This window comes from Fusarium oxysporum, chromosome 1 (assembly GCF_000149955.1).
Source record: "Fusarium oxysporum f. sp. lycopersici 4287 chromosome 1, whole genome shotgun sequence".
Taxonomy (NCBI): Eukaryota; Fungi; Ascomycota; class Sordariomycetes; order Hypocreales; family Nectriaceae; genus Fusarium; species Fusarium oxysporum.
The window spans coordinates 1,432,971-1,451,816 of record NC_030986.1 but is presented as its reverse complement, the minus strand read 5'-3'; the positions used below and the strand labels follow the sequence as shown (position 1 = coordinate 1,451,816).

At 49.7% G+C, this 18,846-nt stretch overlaps 5 protein-coding genes across 7 annotated transcripts; 4 read left to right on the top strand and 1 right to left on the bottom strand.

The window, feature by feature from the left end:
* Nucleotides 1-1,416: 1,416 nt before the first annotated feature.
* FOXG_20502 (uncharacterized protein) lies at nucleotides 1,417-1,776 on the top strand (the record flags this gene model as incomplete). The annotated part of the gene is made up of 2 exons (XM_018400785.1): nucleotides 1,417-1,627; nucleotides 1,682-1,776. 2 exons carry the CDS (start codon nucleotides 1,417-1,419, stop codon nucleotides 1,774-1,776), a joined length of 306 nt encoding a protein of 101 aa, XP_018249419.1.
* A 1,072-nt stretch (nucleotides 1,777-2,848) lies between these two features.
* Nucleotides 2,849-2,986, top strand: FOXG_20501 (uncharacterized protein; the record flags this gene model as incomplete). The annotated part of the gene is made up of 1 exon (XM_018400784.1): nucleotides 2,849-2,986. One exon carries the CDS (start codon nucleotides 2,849-2,851, stop codon nucleotides 2,984-2,986), a length of 138 nt encoding a protein of 45 aa, XP_018249418.1.
* A 3,719-nt stretch (nucleotides 2,987-6,705) lies between these two features.
* Nucleotides 6,706-10,669, top strand: FOXG_11289 (plasma membrane ATPase). 3 transcript variants are annotated; one of them, XM_018390869.1, is made up of 7 exons: nucleotides 6,706-7,440; nucleotides 7,811-7,920; nucleotides 7,985-8,008; nucleotides 8,064-8,444; nucleotides 8,497-9,657; nucleotides 9,708-10,363; nucleotides 10,419-10,669. In XM_018390869.1, the coding sequence occupies exons 1-7, from the start codon at nucleotides 7,048-7,050 to the stop codon at nucleotides 10,463-10,465; spliced, it is 2,772 nt and encodes a 923-aa protein (XP_018249415.1). In that variant the 5' UTR covers nucleotides 6,706-7,047; the 3' UTR covers nucleotides 10,466-10,669. The 3 variants fall into 3 exon arrangements, with proteins under 3 accessions (XP_018249415.1, XP_018249416.1, XP_018249417.1); XM_018390870.1 differs by having other exon boundaries at nucleotides 6,706-7,692; XM_018390871.1 differs by having other exon boundaries at nucleotides 6,756-7,440; nucleotides 8,497-10,363; nucleotides 10,419-10,652.
* A 97-nt stretch (nucleotides 10,670-10,766) lies between these two features.
* On the top strand, nucleotides 10,767-14,303 carry FOXG_11288 (uncharacterized protein). The gene is made up of 5 exons (XM_018390868.1): nucleotides 10,767-10,999; nucleotides 11,054-11,461; nucleotides 11,521-11,575; nucleotides 11,624-11,847; nucleotides 11,900-14,303. The coding sequence occupies exons 1-5, from the start codon at nucleotides 10,969-10,971 to the stop codon at nucleotides 12,637-12,639; spliced, it is 1,458 nt and encodes a 485-aa protein (XP_018249414.1). The 5' UTR covers nucleotides 10,767-10,968; the 3' UTR covers nucleotides 12,640-14,303.
* On the bottom strand, nucleotides 13,083-16,955 carry FOXG_11287 (uncharacterized protein; the record flags this gene model as incomplete). The annotated part of the gene is made up of 6 exons (XM_018390867.1): nucleotides 13,083-13,146; nucleotides 13,412-14,159; nucleotides 14,225-14,400; nucleotides 14,473-15,553; nucleotides 15,614-16,005; nucleotides 16,600-16,955. 6 exons carry the CDS (start codon nucleotides 16,953-16,955, stop codon nucleotides 13,083-13,085), a joined length of 2,817 nt encoding a protein of 938 aa, XP_018249413.1.
* Between the last annotated feature and the right edge of the window lie 1,891 nt (nucleotides 16,956-18,846).

The following is an 18,846-nucleotide window of genomic DNA, read 5'->3' as shown; positions in this document are numbered from 1 at the left end:
CTGGGACAGTCAAGGTAGCACTCGACTCCATCAGTGAAGTCCCTTGAATCGAGTGAAGACTTGGCTGTTCAAGGAAGCTGCTCTTCGCTCTCCGCAATTGTGCACTGTTGCTGTCGCCAAGGAAGCTGGGGTGAAGCGGTGTTCTTGATAGTGCGGTCTGGCCTGGGCTGGCCTGTTGTGTGTATGTAAGTGAAGGTAGAGATGGAGATGGAGAAGCAAAAAAGTGAGGCTGCAGGAAGAAAAGTATCCGGCAACATCATCTCCCGCGGGATGGGAGAAGGTAATTTGTGTTGGGGTAGATCTCAGTATGTGGAAGGTGCAGCCAATGACTGGTGCTGAGACCTTCCAGATTTGACATTAAGCTCATCAATATCCCGCATGCTACGCAGCGAGCGTGCCACTATTGCCATTCCCTAGTCCCAGCTACTGTCTGTCTAACAAGCCCATGATGAGGTTTTACCCGCAAATGGTTAGGTGAATGATTCAATGACCAGAGTCCACGTTTACTATTATGCAAGAGTATCAAACAGAGTGAGCGATATTACCGGTGAAAGGAGTCTAGGTCGAGTCTATTTGCTTGGATCGTTTCATGGTCTTTGAATTCCCTCATCAGAATGAACCGACCAATCACTATGACCAATTGATTGGTTCTGTTTCCTAGACAATTTTCAGGGTGCAAGCCCACCAACCTCCTAAGTTAAGTTCGAGCGCCTCCCGGGCGACCCCGGATCCGCCCAAAGCCGGGCAAAGATGGGGAAGATGCACGAATATGCAGTCAAGAAATGCCTCGTTGACTTGGCGTCAGCCGTGAAAGGGGATTGGGTAGAGCTCGATCGAATGCGACATGGTGAGACGAGAGACTTGTTCGTTTTTCGACATCGCTTTACGCGGACACATCACTCATGCGCCCCGGGTTTTTCTGGAAGAAAAATAGACGCACTCGCTCGTGCGTGTAAGTCGGCAGCTCCACGCTGATAGAGCTGCATAATGCAAATCTCCCACTGTAGTTAATTTGGACCCAGTCTTGTCGGTGGTTTAGTGGACTCCAAAGATTGCAAACTGTTTAGTGCTGCTGTTTATCTCCTCATTTGTAATACCAATTGCCTCTCGCCTGTGATATATCGAAGTTGGATTAAGATGTAGGATAGTTACCGTATCAAGTAAACAACACAAGGGGTCGTTGGTGGCGGATATTGTGTAAGGATGTCTCCCGTCGCGGAAACAACAGGGTAGGCACTGGACGGATGCCCGTGGACACAGCGTAACAAGAAGTTACGTAGGCGGGCTTAAGCATACAGTTTGGTGTGTAAGACCAACCGCCTGGTAACGTAATGGGAGCGATAGGCGCGGCACACAAAACTTGGACCCTGGATGAGGCAACTTGTAACAGCAAAAGACGCGGAATGGAACCTGAGCATGGAACCTAAGAGTCAGGAACAACAGCGGAGCGCGGAAACCGGTGCGGTGAACGACTCGCTGAAGATCGGAGTCAGACCCGCTAGCAGCGAGCGAGCGACTCAGGCACTCTCGTTCTCAGCTTCAGAAGTTCGTGACCAAAAAGGACTTACCGTGCCCCGTCTTCGGCATTCGACGACCCATTTAGGGTTGACCGAGAAGAAAACATCTTGTACACCGCGAATTGCCCGTGGGGTCTCCATCTATTGCCCACTGACACACCGAGGCATCGGCGCCGAAGTCCACTCACCGGAGGTCGCGGGTAAAAAAGCGCCGACCAAATCCTGTTCGTTTTTGCCTATCGACAGCCAGCTACTATAGCCAAAAGCCCGCGGAAGAAAGCGACCACGTCCCCCAGTTTAAACATGGAGGTACCCCCACATGAAATCCGATGCGAAGTGGATGTGGATATGGCAAGGTAGAAAAACAAAACCGCGAAAGGGCGAGGCCGACTGGACCGGAACTGTGAGCTGGGTTAGGTAGGCAAATCGGAGAAACAGTCGCCGCCATTGGTCGTAGGCTGTCTCACCTTCTTTTGAACTCAGTCATTCCAATGACGTAGAGACTCAGGGTACTGCTGCTTTTGGCGATGGATGGGATTCTGGGGCACTGACCTTTACAGGCTTGAGTCTTGAGCAAGGACATGGGGTGCCCTGAAGCTGACGGGGCTCGTTTGTGCAAGCCCAATAGAGACAAGGAGAACACGGGCCTGGAATCGACTTGGCTGCTTGGCGAGAGGCGACAAGAGTTCTTCGTGATCACTGACAGCGGTGGCCAAGTCTAGAGGGAGGAAGGGCATTGGATAAACGGGTGAAGGTCAGCATGGAAAGGCCGGCTTCTAGAAAAATTCCAATATGCGTGGCTTTTGGCCAGTGCAGCTGGGTCCATACGTTATGCACGCCTGCATGAGCGGCTTCAACAGCTGTGATGATCCCTAAATAATACCTCACATGAGGGAAGTTGACAGAAACAACTGAGGTCAGCCCCGCCCTAACCGAGCTCGCTAACATCGTGGTATTTGTGTCAAGCATATCTGATGTTTGCTCTTTTTGTACGCTAAAACTGAGCGAGGCTTGGTCCCGTCGTCGTTGGGACAGGGCTTGCTCTGGTGGTGAAATAGGCTAGCCTGCCGTTTTGGATGGAGATCCATTCAGTAGCTGATGAAGAAAGTTCAGCGGTTCAATCAAGTCTTCTCCAATAACTCTCGTCCGCGTTAACCCGCAGGTTAGATCAAAGACGCTAATAGCGGCGCCTCATCTCATGCGTAGAAGACGAAAGTGCAAGGTGGTGAATCTCCTCGGTGTCCTTCTTAGACAGACACGGAGAAGACCAGAGACAGGCCTAGGGCAGCCAAGCCGATCCAGCCCAGGCGAGGCCCTGCAGAAGCTCGCCCATGTCGTTTCGTGAACGAGACCGTATCTCGCACCGTATTCACTACTGTCGAGCTGCCAAGGCTGGCACAGGCTCAACAGCTGCCGATAAGGCGATTGGACATGGCAGCCACTCAACGGTGACAATTTGCGCCTGGTGAGCAGTGGATGCTCATGTGTGCCCTTATCCTGTGTTGAACCTGGAACTGTTCCATCATAACAGGCCATCGTTTCTCAAAGTCATGACTACTTAGTCAAGGGCGAGGCAGACTGCAGTAAAGCTTGTCGCGATACGTCTGATTACTTGTCATAAAATGACGACTATCATGACCACTCATCGAAACACGGCGATCCCGTTTCGGTCCTGCCTGAGACCCCTACGTTCAATTAACCTCATGCCTTTCTCGTGTCCGAGTCAAACAAGACTTGGGACAACGACTGATAGGCCGGCCGAACAAGAATTTTGCAGAGGGAATCTAGATTGAGAAGATGCAGAGTAACCGGCCAGCATAGTCGTCATCGGACAGGATCTATGAAGCTATCCCATCTGAGATTGTCAGACCAGTTCCCAGTCAGGTCAGTCCCGAGGTAGATCGCGTGGGGCCAGTCTCAAATATGCTGCAATTAAAGTAGCGGATCGATAAATGTATGCACTTTAGAATGCATTTGCTGTGTAAACTGGATGGCTTTTAATGTCACCTCTTGAACACGACTTGTTATTTACGACTACCAGCTTCCAGGTGGAAATGAGGAAATTGAACGACACGCTTTGCGCGCAAATAACAACTCCTCCATAGGAAAGCGCATTACGTGCACAAGGTGGGATAAGGTATGAAGATCTATGCAATGCTATTATACATGCGTGATGTATCAATGGCTGCGTTACGATTGTGAAATCATCACTGAGTCATTGCAATTGCACAACATTGCACATCAGGACCATGACTCCCGTTGCGTTCCAGGGGCCATGAGGGTGACATTTCGCATTGACACTGTAATAAGGGTCTCAATTAACAGCTCAAGGCAAAGCAAGGCTGATGGATTGACAGAAACGGCAATCCGTTCTCTCCGTTACTCGTGAGGCGGAGCCTATCATGACTTCTTCTTCTGTCTTCTCCAGTGTCTCGAGTCGCGATTTCGCTGACCGCCGGGGATGGGCAAGTCAGTGTCGTCATTATTCTTGACAAGCAGCGATACGCAGCGGGAAAAACGAAAAAGAGCACATGGGCATGGGGAGGGGGGTCCTCCCATGGAGGAAAATCCCTCAGCGGAAACGGGGAGCTTGACGCCAGGTACAAGCTCGGCCAGCAATGACATACAGGAGAGGTACCGGGGCCCCAGTATGGAGAGCGCGCTACAGGACACCAGAGGACTTTGTATTCAGCAGGTCCAGACGCTGGCAGGCAGACACTTACAGTTGTACATGGCTTGATGCTATCTTGAGGCAAAATCTAGCATTAGTGAGGCAATACGTCGATACAATCGAGGACCGGGCTTTGAGCCATCCCACATGTACAACGGGGCTCTCGAAGGATGGAAGCCAACGGGATCCGGGAGATGCACAGTGTCTTACTGTCTCTAATGCCAAAAGTCCATGGGTGTTGTAAATGGCCGTGGAGATGCTTTGGTGATAGTTCGGAGAGTATTACAGTAGGTAGGCAGACAGATACAACCAGGGCGATAAGCAAGTTTGGATACGAAAGTAAAATTACTCGCTCAGCTGTGGGTTTTCTAGGTGTCTTGTTTTTCGTAAAGCTAAATCAGTAAAAACTGTACTTGCGCGCTATCACAGTATGTACAAACCCGCGGACATTCCCCCAACCCATGTAAAATAAACCCAACCCAGACAGGCAGGCAGGCGGGCAGGCTATTGTTTTGATTTGTTTTGTATTGACTTCCTCGCATCTCATCGCTTTGTCAAGATCGAGGCGAATCGCTCTCATGGTGACATGGATGGTGAATGACTGATTGTTAGTATCATCATATTGAGGTCGTCATTGTCGTTGTCATTGTCACGTTCATTCAGTCAGTCATTGTAAGCCATCAATCAGCTATCAGCCACGGGCAGTTGGATAGATGAGACACGTCCAATAGCTATCGCTTATCAGATACGTGCTCTCAATTGAGTTTTGTTTTGTCTCTTGTTTACGATGAGCACTCTCCCCCCTTGTGCTTTATCGGCAGGGCAATCTCATAACATGAGTCTCTATCTGAGCCTAGTCTTGCTGCATATGAAATGTAAACTGGTCTTTGGTCCCTCTCAATCTCTTTTTTCCCACTGCATTTGCTGTGCTGTCTCCGTTGCACCCACTGCTGAGATTACCGTCTTGTTTCCATTCCCCACGCTGGGCGCCGCCACACACTGTGCTCTGCACCTGCATGAGAGGAAGAACCTGGGCTGGGCCGAGGACCAGAGGCTGCCTTGAGTGGACAAGGGCAAGGGCAAGGGCGATTTAGGTGGGGCATCATAAAATGGGCCTTGCAAGTCTGCAAGATGTAGCGACCGACGTTTCATAGAGTTACGCCCTAGCACGGGCTTGATTAGCTCCATTGACACGCCCCAATAGAAAAAGAAAAAGTTGCAAGCATAGCTCCAGAGAAAAACATTTTGGTGAGAAGTGAGAGAACGCAGTTCCTAGTAGCAGAGCAGTAAGAAAAATTGAGCCAGCCGACGCTACCGGGTACGGCAAGGGTAGCTCCTACACTGGCGTGCTGGCTAACACTCTCTGTCTCTAGTTTCCAGGTGGATGCTGATGCTACTGCGTTGTTTACTGCATTAGAATGAGATTGACTGAGATGGGGGTTTGTTGATCTCAGATGTTGTTTTCTGGTCGTTGTTACGGCTACCTGATCTGAACATTGACTTTCTTGCTATCATCTCATACTTTCCGTTGAATGAGTGTTTAATGCGCTGCCATCACGAAAAAAAAAGTTTTCCAGTTAATACGCGCATAACCATCTGAAAATTTAAAAAGCACTACATCATCAAGCTTTAGAGTACGAATTCAAAGCAAGACATCGCACTTTACTTTCCCCAGGCCAATGACACGAGAAGGCTAGGGTAAGTGAGGGTGTAGCTAAATCGTAAGAGGGTGTGATGAAGTTTCTTTCCTCCGTGGCATTGGATGTGATTATGTCTCTACGTAGCGACTAAGATGTCGTTCGCTAATCCCGACTCGTGCGGGCTTTAATCGGCAACGGAAGCAAAAAGAAGGGAAAAAGCTGAGCGAATATGGAAGAATGGCAATGGCGATGGGCTAGAGTCTGATTATGGTCTGCATAATGGCGGCAGAAGTAGAGCAATTGATGAGTGTAATGAATGAGTGAATGGCCAATCCAATTGAAATGGATGGATTGGACTGGGTCGGCAGGGCCGTGAGAGGTCGGATCAATTCGTACAGTAGAGGAAAGAGAGGCTGCTTGTTGCTAGCTCGTACCTCGAGGACCTTCCGGTCGTACCTGGAGACGGCATGGAGCTCATAACCTGGGGCATATTGGGATTCGCGAGAGACCATGCCAGGAACCTGCGCGAGACTCGTGGGAAGTGACTGATGGGCTCCATCCTAATCCACCCGTCCCGGCTTGGGAAGAGGAATAGACCCATAAAATTCTTTTGTGCTGTGGAGCCCTGCGTCGCCGTAGGACCCGTTTGATGAGACCCCGGTCATCTGTGTTCTTCTTTTCTGTCTTGTCTACTTGTGATGGGGGGGCCACAGAAAGTCAGTGAGCAGCGAGTAAGATGGCGACGTGCATCAAGTGAGAGACAATCAGTCTTGGAGAAATATGCAGGCATTGAGGTGTGGGACCCACTTCAAGACCGGGTCTCCATCATTTTGATCAGGGCCGAAAGTCTGTTGGCAGGGGCCATGCAACGCATGCACGAGCGTGGGCCGGCAAGCTCGCCGGGAAAGAACCTAGCCCAAGCTTTCTCACGCATCTCACTTTGCAATTCAAAAAGAAGCTCTCGCCCGACCAAAAGTTTCCCTTCTTTCCTTTCCTCTTCACCCACGAATGCTTCATTCATAAGCGACCCTAACTTCGTGCGGTGCTTTGACACTTTCTTCCCTTTTTCCTCTCCACTCTATCTTGTTCCTCTGTTTCTCTCATACAACAACAGAAGCGGCATCAACCTAAGCTATTATTTCCCAATATCTGCTGCCCACCTACAGCCGCACTCTACACACCCTAAGAATCGACATTCTCTTTTCCATCATCTCCAACGATGGCTGAAGAGAAGGCGGCCGGCGCTCCTGCGCTGGACACCAACATCGAGACTGGCGGCTTCGATGAGAAGCGAGGACAAGCTCCTCCCCCCACCCACGCCCCCAAGGCTCCCGTCGCCGAAGATGAGGAGCCCGACGAGGACATGGACGCCCTGATCGAGGATCTCGAGTCCGAGGATGGTCACGCCTTTGACGAAGAAGAAGAGACTCAGCCTGGAGGTGGCCGTGTTGTTCCCGAAGATCAGCTCCAAACCGACTCCCGAGTCGGTCTCACCGAAGCCGAAGTCATCAACCGACGACGCAAATGGGGTCTCAACCAGATGAAAGAAGAGCGCGAGAACATGATCCTCAAGTTCCTCATGTTCTTCGTAGGCCCAATTCAGTTCGTAATGGTTCGTCAACCGTTCTCTAATTTCTCATCGTTCCCTCCCCCTGTTTTTACCCCGTTTCTTGGCCATGACTGGCTTTTTTTGTACCCTGATCTGTCCCCAATTGCATTCTCCTGGTTTATCTGCACACTTTGAACCAACTTTCAGCAAAATCCGACGCTGGGAACACATTCCACGTCGCTTCTGCTGGAGTTTAATTCTTGGCGAAGCCGGCCGCGTACCAGAATGGTTTTGTGTCGACGGGCTTTTAGCGTGGTAAACAACAGACCCACATTGCCTATTTAGGCAATTTCCACTTACACGAACCCAAAACTCGCATAACTCGACCATTTCTCAACCAAATTTGATGACCATGATAGCTAACAACTAGTAGGAAGCTGCTGCTGTTCTCGCTGCCGGTCTTGAGGACTGGATAGACTTTGGCGTCATTTGCGCGCTTCTCCTGCTCAACGCTTGTGTCGGTTTCATCCAAGAGTTCCAAGCGTAAGTTTATTCAACCGTCTCCGTTTTCTTCGGTTTTCAGACAGTCACTAACCTGTAATTATAGAGGTTCTATCGTCGAAGAACTCAAGTTCGTCTACCTCCCAAGGCTTTTCTTCCAGAGGGTAAACACTAACATTGTTTAGGAAAACTTTGGCTCTTAAGGCTGTTGTCCTCCGTGACGGTACTCTCAAGGAGGTCGAGGCCCCCGAGGTCGTTCCCGGTGATATTCTCCAGGTTGAAGAGGGAACCATCATCCCTGCTGATGGTCGTTTCGTTACCGAGGGCTGCTTCGTTCAGGTCGATCAGTCTGCCATCACTGGCGAGTCTCTCGCTGTCGACAAGCACGCTGGTGACAACTGCTATGCTTCCTCCGCTGTCAAGCGAGGTGAGGCTTTCGTTATCGTTACTGCTACTGGTGACAACACCTTCGTCGGCCGAGCTGCTGCCCTTGTTTCCCAGTCCGCTGGAGGCACTGGTCACTTCACAGAGGTTCTCAACGGCATTGGCACCATCCTTCTCGTATTGTTTGTTTCCCCCAACACTCCAACTGTCTGACAACTAAGCTAACGCCTCTAGGGTCGTCGCTACGCTCCTTATTGTTTGGGTCTCGTCTTTCTACAGGTCTAACGGGATAGTCGACATCCTACGTTTCACCCTGGCCATCACCATCGTCGGTGTCCCTGTCGGTCTTCCTGCTGTCGTCACTACCACCATGGCTGTCGGAGCTGCCTACCTCGCCAAGAAGCAGGCTATTGTCCAGAAGCTGTCCGCCATTGAGTCTCTGGCCGGTGTCGAGATTCTCTGCTCTGACAAGACTGGTACTCTGACCAAGAACAAGCTCTCTCTCGCTGAGCCTTTCTGTGTTGCTGGCGTTGAGCCTGATGACCTGATGCTTACTGCTTGTTTGGCCGCCTCCCGCAAGAAGAAGGGTATTGACGCCATTGACAAGGCTTTCCTCAAGGCTCTCAAGTACTACCCCCGTGCCAAGAGCGTTCTGTCCAAGTACAAGGTTCTCGACTTCCACCCCTTTGATCCCGTCTCCAAGAAGGTCCAGGCTGTTGTTGAGTCTCCTCAGGGCGAGCGTATCATCTGTGTCAAGGGAGCCCCTCTCTTTGTTCTCAAGACTGTCGAAGAGGACCACCCTATCCCCGAGGAAGTCGATGCCGCGTACAAGAACTGCGTAGCTGAATTCGCTACTCGTGGCTTCCGATCCCTTGGTGTTGCTCGCAAGCGAGGTGAGGGTGCTTGGGAGATTCTCGGAATTATGCCTTGCTCTGACCCTCCCCGTCACGATACTGCCCGCACTATTAACGAGGCCAAGCGCCTTGGTCTCTCCATCAAGATGCTTACTGGTGATGCCGTCGGTATTGCTCGTGAGACTTCCCGTCAGCTCGGTCTCGGTACCAACGTTTACAACGCTGAGCGTCTTGGTCTCGGTGGTGGTGGTGACATGCCTGGTTCTGAGGTTTACGATTTCGTTGAGGCTGCCGATGGTTTCGCTGAGGTTTTCCCCCAGCACAAGTACAACGTCGTCGAGATTCTCCAGCAGCGTGGTTACCTCGTGGCAATGACTGGTGATGGTGTCAACGATGCTCCCTCTCTGAAGAAGGCTGATACTGGTATTGCTGTCGAGGGCGCTTCCGATGCTGCTCGCTCTGCCTCCGATATTGTTTTCCTTGCTCCTGGTCTTGGTGCTATCATTGACGCTTTGAAAACTTCAAGACAGATTTTCCATCGGTTTGTGGCCTTTCTCGGTGTTTTGGAATCTCTTACTGACCATGTTTTAGTATGTATGCTTACGTCGTCTACCGTATTGCTCTGTCTCTCCACATGGAGATCTTCCTTGGTCTCTGGATCGCCATCCTCAACAGGAGCTTGAACATTGAGCTTGTCGTTTTCATTGCTATCTTCGCTGATATTGCTACTCTTGCCATTGCTTACGACAACGCTCCCTTCTCCCAGACTCCCGTCAAGTGGAACCTCCCCAAGCTCTGGGGTATGTCCGTCCTTCTCGGTGTTGTCCTTGCTGTTGGTACCTGGATTGCTCTCACTACCATGTACGCCAACTCTGAGGATGGTGGTATCGTCCAGAACTTCGGTAAGATTGACGAGGTTCTCTTCCTTGAGATCTCTCTTACCGAGAACTGGCTCATCTTCATCACCCGTGCCAACGGCCCCTTCTGGTCTTCCATCCCCTCTTGGCAGCTGTCTGGTGCCATTCTGATCGTCGATATCCTTGCCACCCTCTTCTGTATCTTCGGTTGGTTCGTCGGTGGACAGACCAGCATCGTCGCTGTCGTCCGTATCTGGATTTTCTCCTTCGGTGTCTTCTGTGTCATGGGTGGTCTCTACTACTTCATGCAGGGCAGCACTGGATTTGACAACCTGATGCATGGCAAGTCCCCCAAGCAGAACCAGAAGCAGCGATCCCTCGAGGATTTCGGTAAGTTTTAACCATTGCCTTGACGTTGACCTTCAGTTCACTAACTCTATGTCAGTTGTCTCTCTTCAGCGCGTCTCGACTCAGCACGAGAAGTCTCAGTAAAATAGATGGTATATACCCGGACCACCATCGACCGGACTTTTCACTTTCGCTCTGTCCAAATTTGAACTGTATTGCTCGCACCCGAGTATTAAGACTCCTGGAGTGGTTGAGGAAACTTTCATACCCCTAGAGAACGTCTACTAGACACCTAATAATACAAGTAAAATAAATAATTCGTCCTCTGATACGTGTTGTGATCCTTAATTTGTATCTGTGCACATCTACTTTCGCTCTCTCTGTGCTCACCTGATGCTTGGCTATCAACTCCTGGCCTGCAGCATGGCCTTTCATTTGGGTCAGTACAGACCCACCATCCTTGATTGGCCTTTCCTTCAGCCTCGCCTAAGCACCATCCACTCAGTGTGACATCAGTTTGCAACCTGAAGCCCCCTCCGTATCTTAACTGCTCACATTTGCCGCTTCACAAATTCTGACAACTTCATTACTCCGCGTTCCTTGTCCAAAACCAGTTGTGGAAGCTGTGAAGTGTCATAAGGACGATCATGAATCGCGAAATCCCTGGCTATTACTACGGTACAAAATTCTGGCAAACAACTGAAGTTCGTGTACTTACTTACATTTTGGTAGATAATGAGAAAAAGAAGTATTTCAAGATCGAAAAAACGCATACGGCGCCCTCGTCGGCTGCTTGGTCGTCGGATGCCGTGAAAAGGCGCAAAGTCGAGCATGAGGCACAAAAACTTGCTGAACGCCAAGCGCACCAAGTAAAGAAACACATAAAGCGCCATTTCGTTGCCAGAGATACAGTCTCCTCCGCACTCCTTACGAGGGAGATCGGTCTTCCCTATGTCGCTGAGAGCGGCCGTGGTAGAGTAGAGGATGAAGACCTTGGTGCTGCAGCGTGGGCAAGAGGCTTAGTAGCCAAAGGCAACATCCCTTTTGCACCAAGCTTTGCAAGAGAGCGACATGCAAATATGCCGTGCTTTTATGTTTCTGGGGAAGATGAGAAGACCGGTATTGGGGCTTCTTATGCCAGTAAGTCCTGGGGCTGCAACAGTGCATGACTTACACATGATGTCTGACTTGTCTTTCAGCTTTGGATGAGGAGACTTTGGTGGGAAGCTATATTCCTACAGATGAGAATGACGAGTTGGTCTTCGAGGCCGGAAGATACTTTAATCTACTGACATAGTACAGAATCCACTTCTCAAGAGAAGCACCCAGCTCTTCCGGCAGAACCCTTTCATTCCGTACAGAAGCGGTACGGTGTCCACAGATGTCCTCAATCAAGTACCACCAGCCTTCACATACGATACTCTTGACTTCGCGCGAACCTGACAATACCTGCGGAATATACTTCTTTTCTCCACGACTGTCAAATCATAGGGACCCCAATTGCCCGCAATGGCTGCTTGGCGAATGTACCTATTCTTCTGCTTGACCATGTATTGAACCCTGCTGACTTGCAAACAGCAATTCTCTACCAGAGAGTCGCTGTCCCTCATGAGGGACGTGGCGAATGGATGGTTCACAATAGCACGCCCGCCCCTCCATCTTCGGACCTTATTTGTGTTGCCAGCTCCAACAGAGGCCTCCTCAAAATGCACTCCGAGGGGAGCGTCTCGGTGGTTGCCCCAAGAGCCGCCCAGAACGGTATACAGCTCCCACAAGAAACATTTGCACAAGATTTCCAGGAGGGAAACCATAACGTCGTGCTTACTGGTGGGAGGCAACCCAGGCTTTGGATAACAGATCTTCGCGCCCCTGAACCGCAATGGTCGTTTGCGAACCATGCAAGCTCCATCTCCCATATCAAGAGTGTAAACCCACATCAGGTGCTGGCATCGGGATTAAAGAGCTCAATGGCTCTCTACGACGTGCGCTATCTTTCAAGTGACCCGCGTGGAACAAAGCCATTGCTGCACTTTTATGGGCATCGCAATGAGGCTCACTTTCAAATTGGTTGGGATGTCAGTCCGGAGCTGAACGTCGTTGCTGCGGCACAAGATACCGGCACCGTAAAGCTCTTTTCAATGAGATCAGGACGAATTTTACCGTGCCCGGCAGTCGGATCCATCCACACTGATACGCCGATTAAAGGGCTTGTATTTCAGAGAATGCCCAGAGAGAAAATGCCGAGTTTGTTCATTGGAGAGGGTCCTTTGCTAAGGAAATTTTCATTTGGGACCTTGGCAGGGGAGGATGAAGCCTGACCCTGGTTTCTTGTTAGTTTCGAAGAATCGCATGCAGCGAGCATTTGGTTCACTGGGTGCTACAACCACGTTGTTAGAGATATCGCATTGTTGCTATAGGGAATCTACTCAAGGCCGCTGCTGAGAAGGAGCCGTCTGACTGTGTGTCCTCTCATACTTCTGCAACGCGGATCTCTAGTACTAAGTTTCCTTCCTCATCCATTCTCCGTCGCAACTCCAAGGTTCATCACTAGCCTTACATTCAACACACGGGCCCTTGGAGGAATTACTGTGACGCTTGCAAACAGTTCCCTTGGTCACGCAGTTCGTGCACTTTTTGTGGCAATAACCACCCCTTTTATGCTGACCCAACCCGCCTGATTTGAATGATGCACCACAGTCACCACAAATCTGCTTTGGCGCCTCTGTGGCATCTGACCTCTCAAAGCCACCACAGGGAAGTTTCAACTCGATGCATCGCTTGCATTTACGCCCTTTGCTCGCACAAGGCTGTTCTTTGGGGCAAGACTGGCATCGTCCACGACAATTCTTGGCATGTGTACTGACTATACGGTACCAAACCCCACAATGATTACATACGCCAGCCAGATACAATCCTAATGTACTGGGATCTAGCCTTTCACAAGGAATCTTTTTGGCCTTGCACTCTTGGCATGAAGCTTTGCCTTTGCTGTAACACGGCTGCTCCAGGTCGTCGCATGCACAGCATTTGCCCCAACACTGTTTTTGGTGGTTGGTCCTCTTTCGTCCTGCTTCCACTAGCACCCCACACCAAGGACAGGCATTGGAAATCCATTCTTTGGTTGTGCCGCTGGGGACCTTTGCCTTGCGAAGTCTTATGTGTTTTGAGCTGATCGAGAATAGCTGCCCTCTTGTGGACAGCCCATCGACAGCGAAGAGCTGGAAGGCTTTGTCTTGGTCGTCTGGCAAATTACTGGATTCGACTGTCGTGTCCTCAGCCTCAGAATCGCCAACAAGGGGTGACAGAGGAGCAGATTCGGGCACTTCGTAGCATTCCATCAACTTCGTAAGGTTCTTTTTGATCTCATGCTGGTCCGTACAGGTAAGTGATGGCTTTAACGGCGTTCGTTGAACGGTGTCCTGGTGTGGCTCTGGAGCAGGCCAAGGATCTGCCCAATTGGCATCCAGCTCTTCGAGGTCTTTGTACTCCAAAGACCTGGCTTGCGATACCCCATTACGGTATTCATGGAATGAGGCGTATAGGCGATATAAGATGCTCGACTGCAAGGACTCATCCTCCCACGCTCCTGGTGTAACCTCGATCGCCGAATCGATTGCGACGTCCTCCCTCAATCTATCAATAACCGAACCAAGTAAACCTTTGACCTCGGCCCGGGATTCAACCGGAAGTTTCAGCAACTCGTCCTTCGCATCGACACCATGATCTGCAATCACAAGATGATAGATAAAGTATCGACATATCGACAGGATCCTGCTCCTGATAGGTCGAGGATACCGGGCCCCTGGTCTCTTGCTGGCGAATGACACAGGTAAGCCGCCTGAGAGACAAGAATTGTTAGCAATTTATGTATAGGATGGCGCCTTGTCATCCAAAGGCACATACCTCGTAGATATTCCCAATTCGGCTTGTTCAGTACTTGTTGATTAAAGTATCTGGAATGATGATCATGGTACAGATGGAGACACTCGCGCGGCGTATAGTTCTTACGGAGCTCCTTTGGTGACTCTTCTAAAGCTCTATGCGAAATTTTGTCCCAGTCAAGATGCTCGTCTGAGAAGCTGTAACGTTGTGTAGTATCTGAAAACGTCACCTTACCCAAATCCTCAAGTTGTGCGATGATGGCTACCCACAGAATTGAGAGTTTCTTTAGATAAAGTTGGTGAAGAATCTCATATTTGACATTGTAGCGTTCCAAGATCTGAGAGTAAAACAACTTCAGCGTCTTGTTACTCGAGTCGCCTGTACTCTGCTGGTTTGCCTCTAGAATGCGCCGACAAGTGTCTCTTGACAGCCACGGCTGATGAGTTCTGAGAAAATGGTCCTCGAGGGACCCCATGAGTTCCTTCGTCTGCTCGACCTCCCTGACCAACCTGCCAGATAGTAAGTTCCAGAGTGGACTCGGTGACTGCAGTATAGGTAGTAAGAGATTGGAGCCCTGCCATGGAGGGTCTGGAAAGCCTCCTGGCCGAAGGCGAACCAGAATTTCCTGGCTTCGATTGGCCAGACTTTGCCATTTCCCGCGGCGGGTGATGGGGTTTCTTTTTCCGGTTCCAAGAAAGATGATAGCGATGATCTCACCCAAAAGAGCCAACGCACTCTTTTGAAGTGCTGTAGAGTCGTCAAGCTGCGTAGGGAAACGGAAGAGGGGGATGAAGAACCACGACTCTCCTGAAAGGGCCATCTTGTCATGTATATATAAACAAGAATGGTCCCCTTCTGAGCGCCGTTGGAGAATTTCGTGCTGACCTCTGCCCAGCATCTGAAAATGTTCGTGCATCCGCCTGGCCTCGCCCATCCTGTTGCGTTCGGCCCTTAGGGAGGTCGCGCTTCCACAGCAAAGGTAATGATTCCCATCTGTAGAATGTGCAACACCCGAATAGGAAGTCAAGAAGTGGTTTGACTTATCGAAGTTTAGCTTTGGGCTCAGCTCGTCAAAAGACTCGACCGTCCAGTCTTCTTGACCTAGAAGGTACTGGACGAAAATCGGGGTAATGGAGGGGTTTGCAAAAATGTCTTCTAGTAACCGGTCTCTGCACTCTTGAGTTGAATTTGCTAAGGAGAACATGGCAAAAATCTTCATGAGTGCTGGGCAATCTTTCGGGTGCTCTATAGCAAGTGCAAAGGATGCCAAGTTGTCGAGTAGTTGCTTCAAGCGCAACCGAAATGTCCCAACCGCGTCACGGATGTTCGGGTTCGCCTCCATAACATCAACTATAGAGAATCGTGAATCAGGGAATACTGTCAATATGAACAGCTCAGTGGAAGACTTACTGGAGGCTTGATTGTCTGGCAGCCAGGAGAAGATTGACTCCTTGTGCCGAAGAGTGATCCGGAGACTCTCAATCTCATGGGCTAGTAAACCATCGTTGATAACGGCATGGGCTTGGAGGTCATCCAGGTCCATTCCAGGCACTTGATCCAGCACTTTATGAAAATCGAACTTCTGGGACGACCCACCACTACTGGTCTCAAACGAGGTGGCCTCATCTTCAGCTTCGCTTTCGTCGTCTTCATCATTGTCTTGCGCGTTGCCAGAATACCAATCATCCAGGAGGTCTCTGAATTCTGGTTCGGGAAGCTTCATCTCAGACTCATCCGGCTCTGTGGCCACAGTCCGCCTCGCGCCCCAATCAAATCCCTTTTCCTCGATCCTTGGATACATCCTATGGTAAGGCTTTTTCACAAGATCATTGCTATATCGCCCCCAATAGCTATCACTGGCCTCGTCCATGATGTCAGCTGGGTCCCTCACTCCATGACCTGACACTCCGTTGTCTCTGGACAACACATAACGACGCTCGATATCTGGGCTCACGAATGACCATAAGCACCTGATCCGAACCTCATTTAGTGGCCTAGAATATCATCGCTCAGAGAAAGGCCTGTCATCAACCTCGTCCATTACTATACGCGCCAGAACGAGACCGAGATCCAGTGAGCGTTCTAATATTGGAATCACGTCCCTTGGTATCTTGAAAAAGAATCTTGGGCTGCGTTGCCGAATAATGGGCGTCACAGCTGCGAAAACCTGTCGTAGGAGCCACTCGAACTGAAGAGACGTCGAGCGGGCTCCTTGTATAGACACTATGCAGATTGTCTGGCGAACAGTGCAGGATGCAATCACTGCTGCCTCGTGATCCAATACGTCCGTTATAAAAACGACCTTGGCGCTGTTTGGGTCTGAGTATACGAAATAAGAGGCTAATTTTCTCAAGATGCGATGTTCTTGTTGCCCTCGGGCAAATGCATGAATCAACCAATCTGGAATCACATCAACGGGCGTGTCATTGGTCAGGCGTTTGGCAACTTGGTGGAGCATCTCTTCTGTCATGTTCTTCCCCCGGTGGAGGGACAGGACATGTTTGTTGGAGACTGCCTCTGGAACAGCTTCGAAGCAGAATGATAGAGCATCTTCAAACTCGAGGTCTGGCGGGCAGGTTTTCCTGTCTATGGCGATACAGTCCCCATCGTCGTCAAATATGTTCATATCAGTGTATGAATAGCCTCTGGTTTTGGCGTCGTACAGATCGTTGCCGGTTGTATCGTTGTCATCGTGTGGAGGAGGGGTCGCATCGGGCATGGCAACATCCCCATCGTCGTCAATAGTGGCCATGTCTTCATACACACCAAGTTCTTTGACCGTTAGATCAATGAAGAGCTGGGTGAGGTTTCCTGAAAGAGAATTCTATAGCAGAACGATAATCTGGAAAGAAGATGGTCTTGGAAAGAAGATGGAAAGGGATGTGACTTGGTGAATATTGACTGAGACTGTGTAACATGGATAACGTGTAGGTGCCACAAAGAAATCCTCGGGCGTTTAGGTCATTGCTCTGAACTGACCCGCCATCGCACAGGTTACATGGGTTGGATATGCACTACTGTAGTCCGGTACTGTGTAAAGATTGCTGCTGAATTTATTAGAGGCTGAAGAGAGGTTATACCTATCTTTTGCGATATCCTGATTTATTGCAGGGGGCCTTGAGATAAGTATCTATTAATATACTATACTTACTACTCAGCTGCAAATTCCTACTATCACAGGTACCTGCACGTAGTGATTGACAAGGCGAGATACATGTCCAACCCCTGCAACCTGTAGTTTGCATGGCTTTGCAGTAGTGACAAATCAACTCATGAACAACAAGACCTACAAAGTGACAAAGGGCTGTGCAATCATAGAAATGCATTTAAGACTCAGTAATGAGTTTGGACGTTCAGATGACGTTTCGGAATACGTCAGCTTAAACTCATATGGGAAGACATAAACTGGGTAGTGTTGGCTCGTCAAGAAGTTTAACGATGTCAGAGCACAAGGCGAAAGGAACAGTATAAACCCCGTGAGCGATAGACTATTGAATCTAGCTTGAACGATCTTCTAAAAAGTGGCTTCAGACGAGCATGTTAGTGTATTATGATCAAGTGGTCCATCCGTGGATCATTTCAACCTGAGATCACTCAATGCTTAGGATAGCATTATGCCAAGAATGATGCGTTGATTTGAGAATTCCTTGTGAACGGATGAAGACACTCTATTAATATGAGCCATACTTGAATAGCACTCAAACTTGCAATCGGTGTAGATTCGTTCTCGCAAGAGAACCTAAGGATCCGAGAGAACAGTGGTCGACTATCAGCTTGCTGAGTGTCTCTCAGTCCCTACGATTCCTCTTCTTATCTTTGCGTCGGCAGACTTCACATTTCCGTCAATGTCTAAAATTAGTCGTTGAATAGATCCATTTAGGCACTGCTGTTCCTGCAAGGTAGGGTACAATATTGTGAGCAGTCATTATCTGCTAGGCGGGGCGTTGTTTTGATGGCTGTGGCGTTGTAAATTGCGGCACTGGGTTGATAGGTTGGGCGTCTATAAGAGAATGGAAATTGAACGGATGACACACAAGCGAGAATTGGCGTAGGAAATATAATCATTCATCCCTGATATCTCCTCATCTAGTGTCTGTGTACCAAAAGCCTAGTCTCAGGTGACAGGCACCACGCAAGTGCCTTTATCGTGACTCACCATCCAAGGAAGTTTTGAAGCTAGTCATGAACACATATTCCCTGCAGTTGATGAGTTTCTTTGAAGTTCTCATCGTTAGCTGTTTAGGTTGGCGAGTTTCTTTGAGCACAGTTGCAACGGCCCAGGGGACCCTTGGAAGACGCACGACAAGACTGCCGAGCAATTCAGCATATATTCATAGTGTAGGAGCTCAGTCACTGACGGAATATAAGGCGGGCTTGTGCGCCTATACCAGGCCGTATCTGATATCTCTGATTTCCATCCACATTGCAATCACGGTCCCTTTCAAATCGTTCACATTTATATCATTTATTTCTCTTGAGGCCGATATTGCCCAGCTTCTCTGCTTCCCTTTCACTCCCCAGGGATATGCAAGGGGTGCAAAGACACAGGAAAAGAATGCATCAACTTGACGCACGAAAATGAAAAGACTTGTGAAAAATGTGGGCAAACAGTCACCGACTTGAAGAACCATACGCGAGGGTGT